The 15,010-nt window shown below is 44.9% G+C and overlaps 1 protein-coding gene across 1 annotated transcript; it reads right to left on the bottom strand.

The window, feature by feature from the left end:
- Positions 1–570: 570 nt before the first annotated feature.
- On the bottom strand, positions 571–13,210 carry LOC117735188 (C1q-related factor). The gene is made up of 2 exons (XM_034539673.1): positions 12,584–13,210; positions 571–750 (listed from the first exon to the last, which is right to left on the bottom strand). The coding sequence occupies exons 1-2, from the start codon at positions 13,190–13,192 to the stop codon at positions 571–573; spliced, it is 789 nt and encodes a 262-aa protein (XP_034395564.1). The 5' UTR covers positions 13,193–13,210.
- Between the last annotated feature and the right edge of the window lie 1,800 nt (positions 13,211–15,010).

The following is a 15,010-nucleotide window of genomic DNA, read 5'->3' as shown; positions in this document are numbered from 1 at the left end:
ATATTATTTAGCTATTATTTTTTTATCTCCTTTTTTGTAGATTATTATGCATGTCTACAAAGTAAAAACACACTCTAAGGAAAAATTGCACGGAACAACACTACGAGTTTGAGTCGATCGAGTCCGCCTGTCGCCGCTGTGGAGAGAAGAGGTGAGGTCGTCCACTTTTTGCAGGGGTTTTCATTGTCGTTGATAATTCTGTGCAATGGAGCAGGTCTGAAGAGGAGAGACACTGAAAGCGAGGAGCTTGTGGCGAGGGGTGTAGAAAAAAAAAAAGGCCCACCTCCACCCCACGTCCCACTCCCCCCCCTCCCCCCCCCACACTTAGTGTGTCCTCAGGAGCTTTGCATCCAGACTCGGCTACAGAGCCTGGACGTCTTGGCTGATGAATACGAAGCAGAGGTGTCCATGATGATGGAGTGAATTGGGAAAACTAGAAAGCATTCCAGCTCTTAACACACACTCAACCATCTCCCCCCCCAACCTCCCCGACCCCCCCCCCCCCCCCCTCCCCCCCAACTCCTTTCGCTCAATCTCTTCCTGTCTGACTGTCTCTGTGTCTGTCTGTTCTCAGTCGGCGTAGAGGATGAAGCCGGAGAAGGTGCTGTACTTGTTGTTGTTCCCTCCGTGGGCTTTGCCTCCGTCCAGTTTGATGTATATCTCGTCGCCCGCTTCCAGATGGAGGATGACGCTGTTGGAGGCGTAGTCGTAGTTCTGGTCGGCATCTTGGGCGATGGCGCTGGCACGAACCTGGGCGAACACGGAGGAGAAATAGGCTTGTTAGCGACAGCACACATCGGCCCAGTGACTTCATTCATTTAGGAAGACACCACAATAGGTTGTCCTCCTCTCACACCAAGGCTGCACAATCCTCTAGAAAATCATCCGCATTTTTTGGCAGAGAAATACACGTACTGTTCGGGAATTAGAAGAGTTTTTATTTAGTATTGATTTTTTTGCGTTCATGAGAAGACAAAGCACATTTCACGTGAATAAATTCCTTCCAGAAATGTCAGCTCTCCACCAAAAGCTAGTCTTCCATGGTGTAAAGATATTGATATCTATTGATATGGTTATTAGATATTCTGATGACTGACTAGAAAACAAATGAGACCAAAAACTATAAACCAACAACCTAAAAACTGTCACATGGTCTGAAAGCATCCCTGTGCTGCTGCACCACCAGAGAGTCACATTCCTGAGAGAGAAATCTTTTGAAATACAAAACATCAAAAGGTTTTTCATTTTGAAGTGATGTGAGTTACTGGACACAATGGCACAAATAGTTCTTCATATAGATATTAAACCTACAGGTCCAACCAGAGGGTCAGTCAAACCTCAGGCCTTTCTGTCAAGCAGATTTATGGGTTCAATCAAGCCTTCCACGGAACACCTAACACTCAACCTTGGAACAAAAGGTCCACAGGAGGAGAAAGTCTCAGAAACGCAACAAAAAGGCTGGCTTTGTGGTGGAAATGACGAAAACATTTTAGAAAAGAAACATAAGAAATATTTTAAAATATATAGTGAGGCCTAACAAGAATATTTGGAAGTAGTTTGCATGTAGAGAATTGTTTTGTTTATCTCTGCTTTCGTGAGTGTTTGTGTGTGTGTGCGTGCGTGTGTGTGTGTGTGTGTGTGTGCGTGTGTGTGTGTGTGTATTCTGCCAGTCCGGCTTATAGGAGATTTTGGAGCGCTTTCTAAATAACCTGTCCGGGTGAATTTAGACCTTCACGATGAACATGTTCTCTCTCTCTCTGGGGAGGAAAGTAGCTGCGATACCAAACAATGGCTGTGTTTTCAAGCGTGTGAGTGTGTGTGTGTGCGTGTGTGTGTGTGCGTGTGACAGAGAGACTAATTGTACATATTATATATAATACAAAATAGCTCCTGTGGCATCTTTAAAGAACTGGTTGTCATCTTTTTGCAGAATACAATGAGCAGACAATTTAAGTAGTGTGAGTAGACATACAACTAACATACAATGAAGGACTGGATACGGCACACAGTGTGTGCCTTTGTCTGCTGAGGCCTAGTTAAATATGATCCTCCACAACAGTCTTAAACATAAACCTTATTCTGGGCCGACACAACGAATACTGAGAATGATCAATATCAGCAGAACCAGAGATATCATCTTTTTTTATTCCATGCACTCTTTTTGGTTGTCAAAATCTGGCGCCTACATTACCCACAATTCAACGCTCTAATGCTCTACAGGTCTGATAAACTCAGTCCGCTAAACTGACATCACTTGAGGCAATTTATCAGATTTTGCTGAGCCACAAAAAGGCTTTATATAATGTTTTCTCACATGCGTAGTAGTCCAGTAAATAGACCCGCGCGTACACAGACATGCATTCAATCAGATGATCGGCGGTTCGATCCCCAGCTCCTCCGGGCCATGTCCCGTAGGCTGTGCCATCGGTGAATGAGTGGGTGTAAATGGGTGAATGACATGTAGTGGGAAAGCACTTTAAGTCGTCAGAAGACGAGAAAGGCGCCATACAAGTCCATTCACCATTCACCATTACAAATTGGACATGCTGCAGGAGGATGAGCCTTAACATTCAGACAACCAAGGGTTTTTTTACGGCCAGTGTTCTATATCAACTTCATCTTAGTCCAGCTTGCAGGATACTGTAGCATCAAAGACCAGACTGAAGGCAAAAAGCCCCCAAAACAAGCAGGAAGTAAATGTGTCAGCAATACAGGCCTGGCAGAGCCTCTCCAGGCTGGTGGGTTTAAATGGGCCATAAACTGCTGATAGTAATGGACTGTAATGGAGGGTTCAGAACTAAACATTGACTTAATTTACATTCATGTTAATCTGCCAGGTAACCTTTGGTCACTTAAAACTGGCCATAAAAAGGGTGGTAATTCCTAAACGGTGCTCTTATTATAGATGCTAAATGAAAATGTTCACGTTAACCTAATAGGCACTGTTTCAGAGCAGAGCAACCGAATATGTGCCACTCTCCAAATGCTTCCAGTCTGTGCAGAATCTCAGTGCTATTAAACAATGGCTAACGAGGAGAACTGCTTCAGGCGTTGCTTAAATAGAATCCTACAAAAATAAATCATTATTTTCTCTGGAGATGAAAAGAGAAAGCACTGTACATGATTTAGAGTACCCATTGGTTAAATAAGCCAATTAGTCACTTAACATGGTCAGTAAGGTTGAATCAAAATCAATAGTTTACGTGCACTTGATGTATTTTCTTGTGGCTCATTATCGGGTCTCCAAAGTCCATTGTGGCCATTTCTTTTGCGTTTCGAGCGGGTGTCGACAAGCTGACCCAACAGGCGGCATCGAGGATGGCCAATAATCAATTGGCCTATTAAAGGAGCACACACAATAAGCGTATTGACAATATACAAGCGGCCGAAATGAGCTTCCTCCGTAGGGTGGCCGGGCTCAGCCTTAGAGATAGGGTAAGGAGCTCGGACATCAGGGGGGAGCTTGGAGTCGAGTCGCTGCTCCTTCGTGTCGAAAGGAGTCAGCTGAGGTGGTTCGGGCATCTAGTCAGGATGCCTCCTGGACGCCTCCCATTAGAGGTTTTCCGGGCACGTCCAACTGGTAGGAGGCCCCGGGGAAGACCGAGGACACGCTGGAGGGATTATATCTCCCGGCTGGCCTTGGAACGCCTCGGGATCCCCCAGAATGAGCTGGAAAGTGCTGCGGGTGAGAGGGAAGCCTGGGTCGGCCTGCTGAACCTGCTGCCACCGCGACCCGACCCCGGATAAGCGGGTGATAATGGATGGATGGATGGATGGACAAATGTTATGAGAGGCCAGCTACTGACACAGATCTACTGCTTCGTTGTCGCCAAACCTAACAGGGAGCCTCTAACCGGTTCTCCTCACATTAAAATATATTAAAAATGAATATATTATTAGATTTTTGCCACAATTCCTATCAATGATTTGAAGATTTATTTCTGTATTTTTAAGTTTTTCTATTGGAGGTTTGTTAGTCCATTTTTTGTTTATTATTGCCGGGTTTTAACTCTACACTTCACTGCGTTAAGTCTTTTTCTATGGATTCTGTCAAGCTACGTTTCATTCAGGGAAAGACACAATTGTTTTTCACGCACTGGTCACTTTAAAGAATTTTTTTTTTCTTCCAGACTAGTGGAAAAAAAAGACACATGTAAATGTTTATTTTGCAAAACTGTCTATTTGCATCTGTAGATTTCTCTGTCCCTTTCTGTTACAGCATGTGATAGACCACGGCAAAGTAGTCCTTCCATTTAACGGCAAGCTGGTACAATATATAAAAAAGTCTGCTACAGAAAGCAGACCATTTCTCAAGAGAAGCATGTGAGAGTCTTAAGTGCTGTTTCCCCAAGCGGCCCAATGACAAACAGACACCAGAGGCCAGAGTGAGCCTTTGCTGCACCGCGACTATGAAAAGCATTGGAGTGGTAAGGTGCTGTACTGTGACTCCTTACATTGAAGCGAGCAAAGGCCGGGCTGAGTGCTGCAGTATGTTGGTAACATTGTATTACAGAACACCTCATCTTACTGCAGGTCTGCTGACATCCCCATAAATCAACAGTGTGAGTGCTGCCACAGTGTTGAGAAGAACAACTATTTATGGCCAATATTCATATGGTTCAACATTAAATACAACACGGAGCGTGTGGACTGCAACATTTTCCTCAAACTTTTTTCACCGTAATAGAAATATACCTTTCGCTCAGAAATATAGCCTTCAAATTATTAAGCATTTAGTCGTAAAAGGAATATTTTTGCTAGATTTCTTGTGGACTCGTCAGACGTTCTCAGAATGGTTTTCAGAGAGAGAACAACGTTTCTTTCTCAGTTCACCGCATCGCACTATGAAGCAGAGAGGAGTGAGGTCGACTCTCCTTCAGCCATCTCAATGGGTTTTTTGTTCGTGATTTAAAAAATAAAAACTCAATGTTGTAGCGGAAGATGAAATGAGCAATGACGGGGCTTTACAGAACCTCCAGTGTGACCCTGACGAATTGAAAAAGAGCGTTTGTGCACGACATTGGGAGATTCATATATTCATATACAGCAACATATCAGTCCCAATGACCATCAGACTTTACTTGAAAACCCTATTTATGTTTAAAAGAGTTCTGGAGGGTGTCTGAAACTTTTGAACATGCCATTGATAGTGAAAGTCACGTTTGTATTAATGTGAGAGTGCCGTACCGGCTAATCTGAATAATTAAAACGAGGAGAGGTTTTAAGATGAAGGAATAATATGGAATATTGTACTTTTTTTATTGTTTATCCTATTGATTAAATCTAGCGCAGCTCATATCGATGTGCAAACAAAGCCTCCTGTTCTGATTCTGAGATGCCGGCGTCCAGAGCATATTAATATGATTTGATGCTCCCCGAGCGTGCAAAGTCAACAACATCCTATTAGAGGGTTTGCGCCTTGGGTTGGCGAGGGAGCGGCTGACAATGGCTCAGGAGGATTTGTCAGTTGGGATTTTAATGAAACTTTTTGAAAATATTTGCTTACCAGGTGTTCACACATGGACCTGGGAACCTCTGGCAATGTCACAGATGTGTCATACCTTTAAATTATTCTATTCATTTGCTCTTTGCGGAATTAAAGCCATCTTTCTGTACATGATTTGTGTTTTTTTCTTTGATAAGAGGAGGACAATATAAATATAACTTTTTCCTTTAGCATAGACCGAATGAGCAACGCCCTGATGAAAGCAAACTTCCCTGGAATCCTTCCAGTCCTTCCACAATGATATTTTCGTCTTGTTTTGTTTCCTTGCACTAATGGTTTCTTATCCTCTTCTGAGACTAACTGCCTAGTCTGGGCCTCCTTTGTTTGCTTTCAATGATCAGCGCGCATGAATAAAGCCTCACTATTTTTGAAATAATGATCAGAGAGCTCCTATTGGAGCTGTTTTCGCTGCACACTAGGAACTTAGGGATATGAGGTTCAGAGGCCGGGTATGGCAGAGAGATGAGCGTGACCTTGACGCTGAATATGCAGAGGAACTTTGACAAGGCAAACAAAGCATGAGGCTGCGAGCGCCGGCTCCAGCCATGGTAAATGGGGTGTCAGGCGATGTTGTCTCCCCTCTGGCTGCGAGCGCGTGTTCGTATCCGTCACTTCGTCAACATGATGGCTTTGATTGAATAATATTCAGAGTGGAGACACAGAACAATTCAAGGCTGTGCTTGGGCTTTATAGATAATGCGTGCCAGGGAAAGTGTGGATTCTCTTATCGTGTGCACTGTATACAGTAGCTGTGAATATGAACATAGCAGTAATACAGGCGTTTATGTCAGGAGACTGAGATGAACTTGCCCCACATTTTGCCTCTGTTGCAAAGGCATTCTACATTATTTTTCCCCCATGCAGCTGCAGTGGGCTTCGGTTTCAAACCCTTTTTTAGCATGCTGTTCATGAAAAGCGGGACAATTTGAAGATGTATCTGTTGTGTCTGGTGCAGGAGGAGCAAGTATAACGTCCCACTGGGACATCTTACATGAGGCTATGTCGCCGTGACAAGGACATGTCTCGCTGACAGGGATTTGTTGACTTGATGTTGAGCCTCCATTTTGGATCAACGGGTCTATTGGTCCTCTTTAAATCAAAGTGTACTGCCGTCTAATTGTGTTTGAACATTCCAGCCGTGAACTGCATGCCTAATAGCAGCTTAGATAGCTTGTCAACGCTATTGAGTCTCGTTCAAGACACACACACACACACACACACACACAGACACACACACAAGATGCAATTTTACAGAACTAATGAGAACAGGAAACTACAATGGGGTTTGCGAGAGAATTTTGTCAGAAAGCGGCAGGTCTCCCCTGTGTTACCGGTCTATTTGTCGGCAGAACTTAAGTGAAAACATGATAAGAGGAATGAAATGGTAAGAGGAGATTTGCCATCTGTCAGACGAGAGTAGGAAAAGGCTTCCTGAATTAATTTCACCAGCTGTTCTTTTTGTACCAGCTCAGCCTCCTTTGAAACAGAATGACTTTGCTGCACAAACTTCTCGCTGTTTATGGATTTGCTGAATGGGGAATCTGGTATCAGGCATTAGTTCCTCACCAATATTCAATCCAAATACTGTAGAAACCATTCAGAGGCCAGAACAACTGTGTTGCAATTGTATCAGCGGGCCGACAAAGAAGGAATCAAGACAGCTCCTCTGGAAAGAGCCACTGAGGCTTGTCAGAGGAACCAGTGGTGGGGAAAACTTTGACCTGCGATCCAGCCTCTTTTCTCTGTTGTGTCTGACTCATCACGCTCAGTTAATTACTGAGATACACACCGCTGTGTGCCTCCAGCCCCCAACACCCGAGACCACAATCACTGCTCCCGGCATTGTCTGAAAAGAGACTTTTACAGCAAAATGTTCAACCTTTGTTCACACTAAGCCTGTTTTTCTTTCAGTGTGCTTCCTAGTAACCCTGAGGCACTGAGATTTCCCCTTTCTTCTTAAACGAAAAAAAAAGAAAGACTCCTTTAAAATGAGGGGAAGAGAGTTTCTGTACAAGTGTTGGATGAGAGGCAGACTGTCAGCTTTGCTATGACATGCATTTTTCATACAGTAGCTGATTCATCCTCTCTCTTACTGTCTCACCTGTTTTCTTCTTCTTTATTTTAAGGGGAGAGGTAGAAGGTGTTAAACACATTGATTTATGTAGCAGACTGTGAGTCATTTGAAGCCATTGACTTGCTGCTTTCCCGTGAAGACGGAGAGGATAATTGTGGGTGTCACTGAAGACTGAATTCGGGGGACGGCTAAATGTCAGGGGCGTGGGGAGAGACGGAGAGAGAGATGTTTGCATAAGAGGGCCAGGGGCACTTGTCCATCTCCCATAGGGACCTCATTATAATGAAGAACTATTGTGAGTCAACACCATAGCATCCTTGAGTCAGTCGGCCACAGGAGACAATCCATAGCCTATTTCAGACCGTATGTTTTCGCTCTCACGAATACACGAGACATTATAGCAGTATTTCATGAGCTACTTAAGCTGAGATGCCGGAGCGGTGAGTGTGTGCACTAATGTCTCTCTATCTGTGGAGCTCAATGTAAAATGTTTTAAAGGACTACAATTATTACAAACAAGTGGTGGGCAGTTTCCGAGGCAAGTTTGGAAACTTCACCAATAAATGATTTCCTTGCCCGTTCCTGCAGATGACAGCCTGTGTCATCTTGACATTTCCAATCTGTGTGGTATTTCCTAACAACATGGGCCAATTTTCATTTGATAGCCCTCGCACCTAATTAGACCAGCTCTAATGTTCCACTCGGCGGAGTGTCAAATCCAATGTCCAATTACACCGCAGATCAAGGCCAAAGGTCCGCCTCCGCTACCTCTCGGGCTGATTATAGAAGATATGCCACAGTATACATCACACAGAAAGAAATGGGTCTGTCAGAAGGAGGAAAGAGAGACGCACGCACACGTACACAAACGGGAATCAATACCGCGGGCAAAGAGGCAGAGGGACTGAGGGTGGCTCTCTCAAACCCTGTCTGTCTCTTCCAGACAGAGTCTCTCTGTTACAGCGGGCGGACACACAGAGGCCTCTCAGTGCCGGAGTCACGCCACGATGAAGAATAGCAGGTCTGAACATTACCAGAATTTAAAAATCAATCAAGTCCAAGTGTTGCTGTACGTGTGCGCGGATACCTCGTTTGGACGGAAATTGCAAAACACCTCAAAATCAATAAAGAGCCCGGCCCATTTTGAGTGACAAGCTGTTGAATGTAATATTCACACCTTTCATTAGAGTTTATAACCAAATCAAAGAGAGCAGGCCTGGTCCAGATGGCTCTGTTCCTACTTTTTTGATGTTGAGATTGACACCACACGCTAAACACAATGCATCGGTTTCACCTGGATACACAGCAGCAGGATAAACAGTATTGTGCCCCCCAGTAGGTGTCGATGATGAACTGAGGGGTGTGAGAAGGAATTGACACGCGACTGAACTTGAGCAACATTTAAAGGTAAAAGAAATAATAACAAAAACAGCATCGCTTCTCTTTTCTTTGAGACCAAAAAACAAAATCTAAGAAAGGGATGCTTTAACGTATTCTGTTCTAGAGCAATGCATCACTTGAAGGCAATGAAGAATACTGATGGCATTGTGTGTTCACAAATCGATTCTGTGATAGAGCAATCTGGATTTCTGTTGTGCTGCTTTTTAAAGAAAAAAATTGAAAGAAGTTTTCCTTTTTAAGATGAAAACGTTATGCTCCTTTTGAAAAAAGTGAGCGTCTGCAGACCTGACATAGAGGAGAGATGGAGGGCAGTGCACAGTCGGGGTGAGTTGAGGCATTAGGTTAGGAGGGTGTGGTGAAAGGGGAGGGAGGGGGGGCTCTGCATGTGTGTGTGTGTGTGTGTGTGTGAGCATGTGTGTGTGAGGAGGAGACTGCAGCGGTAATTGCTAAGGAAGAGCCATGTGCACGAAGGACGTTGAAGCTTATTAAAGGAGGAGACAGAGTGATTATTCACTATGGTCCTCTTGAGAGGCTGACGCTGAAGTCATTGCTTTTAATTAACTCTGAAACGGTTTTGCGGATTAATAACAATATTAAGAAGGGAATGGAGAGTGCAAACACGTCCTGGATCGGATTCAAGCTTTTTTTAATTACAATTAAATAGACTTGATGGCACAATAGCACAATAACTATGCCTTGGTTGTCCTCTTTTCTTTATCCTCCTCCTACTGCATCCATTCAACTTGTCTTCATTGTTGCCGCTGCGTCTCCCGCGACGTGTCCGACACAGGTTATGACAAAGCATCGATTTACTGGAGAGGTTTTAGGATCGGTTGGAATATTTGGCACTCTGAGTGAGAGAGTGGGCGGCGAAGAAGCCAAAAGAGTGTGCGGAGGGCAACTTGGAAAGTGTGTGTGGCAAAGTGTGCCAGCGCTGAAAATAGATTTCCTTTTTGTTTGTTTACCAGGAAGCTCACTTTTTGGTCTAGCTTGAAAAGTGTCAAAGTTTTGAGGAAAAGTGCTGGGATTCTTGTGTCGCACTCTGGAAGTGGAAGTGGAGGAGAAGAAACAAAGTAACCTATGGATGCTGATGGGAGACACAGCTTGTAAGAGCCCCTTGAGTGGGAGGAGCACACGCTGGAATGAAACAGCACTGCAGGGCCTGGAAACCCATCGCTTCACTGAAGCCAAAAGATGATAAAATACGAGTATTGTCTACAATTCTCCAGTCTCCCCTGTCCCGACCCACAGTGTGGCTTTTTTTTGCAGCCTTAATGAGCTGAGGAAAGCACCAGTGTAACTGTAGGAGCTTCACTTTGACTCTCGGCACCTCATCAATGATGTATCGTAAGTTGGCCAAACATTTATAACCATTCACAGTCACTTACACAGACTGAGGCTCTGGGGCCTTCTCCATCAGCCAAACACTCGAGCTAATAAACACCGCGGCAAGAGGACGGCGTGTTTCTGCATAAGCTGGAGAAATAGACCCGGTTACCACTTTATGAACATTACGCGGGTCTCTGGAGATGCACATTGCGTTCGTCTAACTTAAGTACCTCCGCAACCTCCTCCTGGGAACAGAAGGCGTTTTATAGGAACATATGCTCTTCTTCCCCGATTTATATATCAACGCTTTTACGCCCACCCATAAACATTACTGTTGAGTGAGACATTATATATAGAAGGCATGCAACTCCCTTTTTCTTGCTGGTTGTGAACTTGGCGAGGGTAAAGGAATTGCCCTCTGGTTGCCTTGGTGAGACTGCAGCTTCACCCTACACAGCCGATGTCAGCTCTTTATTTATTTATGATTTATGATTTATGATGTGCACATATACGTATACTTACACTGTAAGACCCCAATATATTTCTGCTTTAATCTAATTATCTGTCTATTGATGTGATTTTTTATATGAATACATAAAGAAACTTGAGAAAATAACATTATTTCACAACCAGCAGATGGGGAAAAAGGTCGCAGAAGCTGCTGGGACATGATTTGAAATGCCAGTTGCAGGATCAGATTTTAACTTTTATTACATTACATTTATTACGTATCTCATCTCATTGCAGAGCTCTGTGTCTCTGACTGTAGAATAACTTGACAGCGGTGAATCAGAAATCCCAAAGTGTTCATGAAAAGGGCTACAAATGATGTGTTCCCTGTGCACTGTATCGTAAGTGGGATCTCACTTATGGTGTCATATCACATTACAGTACTGCATCTCCATGTGTATAATTCCCTTTAGGTGTAAAGATTATGGTGGAAAGAAAGTGCAGCTGAGAAATAAAAATTAGAGAAGCATGGCAATGTGTGAAATGCAATAGGCCACCCCTCAACTTCTACTTCCTCTTGATTTATTATCACATAACAAATACACTTTAACGCAGAATTAAATCTTTAATAAAATATGTTAATGCTGCATGTTTTTTGAGCATATCACTGAAATTGTACTTGCTGGATCAAATGTAAAAAACGTATTGTAGCATAAGCCTTTTAAAAAAAAATGTAAGTGGTTAAGCAGTTTTTTCATTCATTCATAAATGTTTTCCTTTTTCACGTTTGTCATAATACGGCCCAAAAACTAAAGGAAAAGCAGTTGCAGCCAGAGCAAAGAAAGAGAACACCCATCTTGTTCTACCGGCAACACGTATTTCAGAGCAACTTTGAATGACAAGAGATCTGACGGCTGATCGGAAGGCACACATTAACCAACCTGAGAAGACCCTCCGGGGCGCAAAATAAAGCCCCATTAAAACGATGCATCAAAGAAGCCGAGAATAGATCATGTCGACGACTTAATGCATTTAACGCGACTGCAAAGACGGATGAGTGCAGCGCGGTGGACAGTCAGCACAATCCGGTGGACTGGCACACACACCGGTATGTGCACAATGTCGAAGATTCCCCACTTCCCATTCGTTTTAAGCCACTAAAGCCCACATAGTCTAAAAGTTATATGAGATAAAAGTAACAACATAAACGCAAAGTAAGAGCTTGCACACGCCGTTTTGTCTTTGATAGTAATAATTGTAATAATAATAGCTTGACTGTTAAAAAACAACAACTAGAAATTAAATAGAATAACTCGTAAAATACACGAAATGTCGTAAATTCCTCTAGATATCAATCGAAATTTAGAAAAAAAGCGGAATTGCCAAAAGTTCTACATTTTACTGCGTAACGGCAAACAGATCGGCGCGCGCTCCCCCCCACGCCCACCCACCCGCCGGCTCAACCCACAAACTGTGACCGTCCTTTGGAGCGCGGAACACGGCAATGTCAGGACGCATCACGCGAAGAGGGGACGCGGGCTGCGGCCAGCCAACACGTCGCTGTCTCCAGGCGCGCCGAGCGCCACAGCTGTGCGCTCTGGGCTTTGGAGGCACACGGCAGATGCGCACGCTTGCCTCACAATGTCACTTTTTATTCCCTGGTATTTTTTTTGCATGATCGGTTTCCCCACGGTGTTGATTTGTATTTTTTTTTCTAAGAGAGAGCGCCTCAGAGGAAGCAGCGAGGGACAAGAGGAGAGCACCAGGGCAGTCAGGCAATGCTAACACTAAAGGAAACTCTTTAAAACTTTTAAAGCACTAACCTGGCCATTCTTGCAAAGGTCTGCCCACATGCTGGTGCCATCTCCTCCTCTCATCAGCACATGGTAGATGAAGAAGTATGTGCCCGGTATGCTGCAGATGAACTTGCCCGCAATGCCATCGTAGTTGTTGCCTAGGTTGGTAACCACGTCGTCAAACTTGAGGATCTCGTAGCCTTCGTGGGGGTTCTTAAGCCCCGCATAGAAGGCCACCCGAGGCACTGTGCTGTAGGTGGCCGTGCTGATAGCTCCGTTCCCCCCCAGACCCAAAATCCCAGTCCGTCCCTGATCCCCTCTGTCACCAGGAGGTCCCGAGGGTCCCGGTGGACCCGGTTCTCCCGGTGGTCCCGGTGGTCCGGGCTTGCCTGGCCTGCCAGGCTTCCCCTGTGGGCCCTGCAGTAAGGTGGAGGGTGGAAGCACGTTGCCGTGGTCGCTTAACGCCTCTGCCTCAGCCTGGAGACCGGTGGAGCTGGTGCTGCTGGCCGGAGTGCCCTTGTTCAGGTAGGGGTCGCACACCATACGACAGGTGCCCAGCATCTCATAGTGGCTGGCATCGGTACCCACGGAGCTGACGAGCACGGGGATGAGGACCACCAGCACCAGGACCAGCATAACCCCTACGGCAGCCGCCACCAGGGTCTTCCTCCCGATGCTGAGTCGGGGAAGGGGCTGCGCTGCCAGCGTGGGTCTCCCGGGGGCGGAAATGGTGACTGCTTGGTGTGGGGAGCCTGTCACCGTCGAACGGGATCCAGAGATCCCGAGAAGAGCTGCAAGAGGACCGGCGAGTGTGTGAGGGTGAGACAGAGACCCACATACACTTGATACTCCTCACTGTTCCGCTCAGTCACATTAAAGTAGGCATGCAGTCACTCACACATGCAAAAAGACCAACGGAAACCCAAGCATACACAGGGAGACATTCAGCCCGTACTTAGAAAACACAATCTGACTTGTGAGAAGAAGCAAGAAGGATGCAGATCCCAGAGGAGTGGAGTGAGAGACAGAAAGAGAGAGACAGAGAGAGAGAGAGAGAGAGAGAGAGAGAGAGGATGAGAGTGGGTGAGTGTGAAAGATACAGAGCAGCCACTGGATATGTGTGTGCATGTGTGTGTGTGTGTGTGTGTGTGTATGTGTGATGAGTTTGTGGTGCCGGATTCTCAGGCTTGGCTTTTTATACGGCAGTAGCAGCGGAGCCCCCCCCCCCCCCCCCCCCCCCCCCCCTCCTCCCCTCTGCTCCCCCATCGAGTGAGAGGTTGGTGTGGTTACGTCCCCTTCTCTCTCTCCGGCTCACTCAGAGGAAGAACTCTCATCACACAGCATTTCTTCTCCCTCCTTGTCCCCAGTCTTGATGCCCTTTCTCACTCCTTGGCTTTCTCCTCTCTCTCATCAGCATCCAGACTCTAAAAATAAAGATGGAGCCGTGGAAAGACAATCTTTTTTTTCTTCTTTTTTTTCCTGGAGGTGGGTTCTCGAGAGTCATGCATATATGTGCACAGACACAAGGCAACATGTAATCTGCTATACCAGGCAGTGCTAACACCTTCTCCAATAAAAAAAGGTGCTAATTACAAAAGTTTATGCCAGGAAAGGGATTCATAAGCCAACAGCTTGACCTGCATAATATAAATTAAACATTACAATAACACATAAGAACAGTTTTTAATGGTCTTAGTGGCACGTCACATTAAGGAAGCACTGTTTAAAAACGTTTTAATGGTCTTGGCACATCACATAGGGTCACTTCTTCCGACAATGGCGCTCCTCTTCGATTATTTTATTCCCCTCTTCACCACCTGAATGCATTGACACCGTTTCTTACTGGTGTCTTTTTTTAGTTATTGATTTCGTGTTTTTTTTTTATCAAATCAACGGTCCTGGTTTGGAGAAGAAAAAAAATCTATATGCAGCAGTGATGTCATTTGTTTGACATTTTCATCCATTCGAGTGATGAATGGTGAAGTAAGAAAGCAAATGACACAGAATGTAGATGGCAAACAAACATAGTCATCATGTGAAATATGTGTTGTTTTTGCAGAGAGGTCGGTCTCCAGTGTTTTTGGTCTCGATACAGTTCAGAACACAAAATGGACAAATCACTCAAGTTGGATGGAGAGAATATGGCACGTCTGTCTATGAACAGCTGATTGGTAAAAAAGGGTCAGCCTCACAGAGTCAATGGTAACAATTGATATCTCTGGCTGGTACAGCTGGTAGCTCAACACCACACACAATCTAATGAAGATTAATAATGAGGTCAGAACAATCTATATGATATAGGGTTCTCCGACCTGTCCCTATAAGAGAACCTCTTTCGGTTCCCGATAGGACCTTTTTTTTATAGGTCCCGCTTGGAACCCTGTAATGGGTTCAACCTATACCCAACAAAAAGAGTTAAAGCTAGAACCATTTGTCTGCCGACATGAAAAGTGA

This window comes from Cyclopterus lumpus, chromosome 8 (assembly GCF_009769545.1).
Source record: "Cyclopterus lumpus isolate fCycLum1 chromosome 8, fCycLum1.pri, whole genome shotgun sequence".
Taxonomy (NCBI): domain Eukaryota; kingdom Metazoa; phylum Chordata; class Actinopteri; order Perciformes; family Cyclopteridae; genus Cyclopterus; species Cyclopterus lumpus.
Note: the sequence above shows the minus strand (reverse complement) of the source record. Positions and strands in the feature narration are given on the sequence as shown.

Excerpts from the sequence above, each read along its gene's own strand:
- LOC117735188 (XM_034539673.1), bottom strand. The coding sequence starts at position 13,192 with ATGCTGGTCCTGGTGCTGGTGGTCCTCATCCCCGTGCTCGTCAGCTCC. Across the intron at positions 751-12,583 it reads ACCTTTGCAAGAATGGCCAG|GTTCGTGCCAGCGCCATCGC; the intron begins GTTAGTGCTTTA and ends GTGTTCGCCCAG.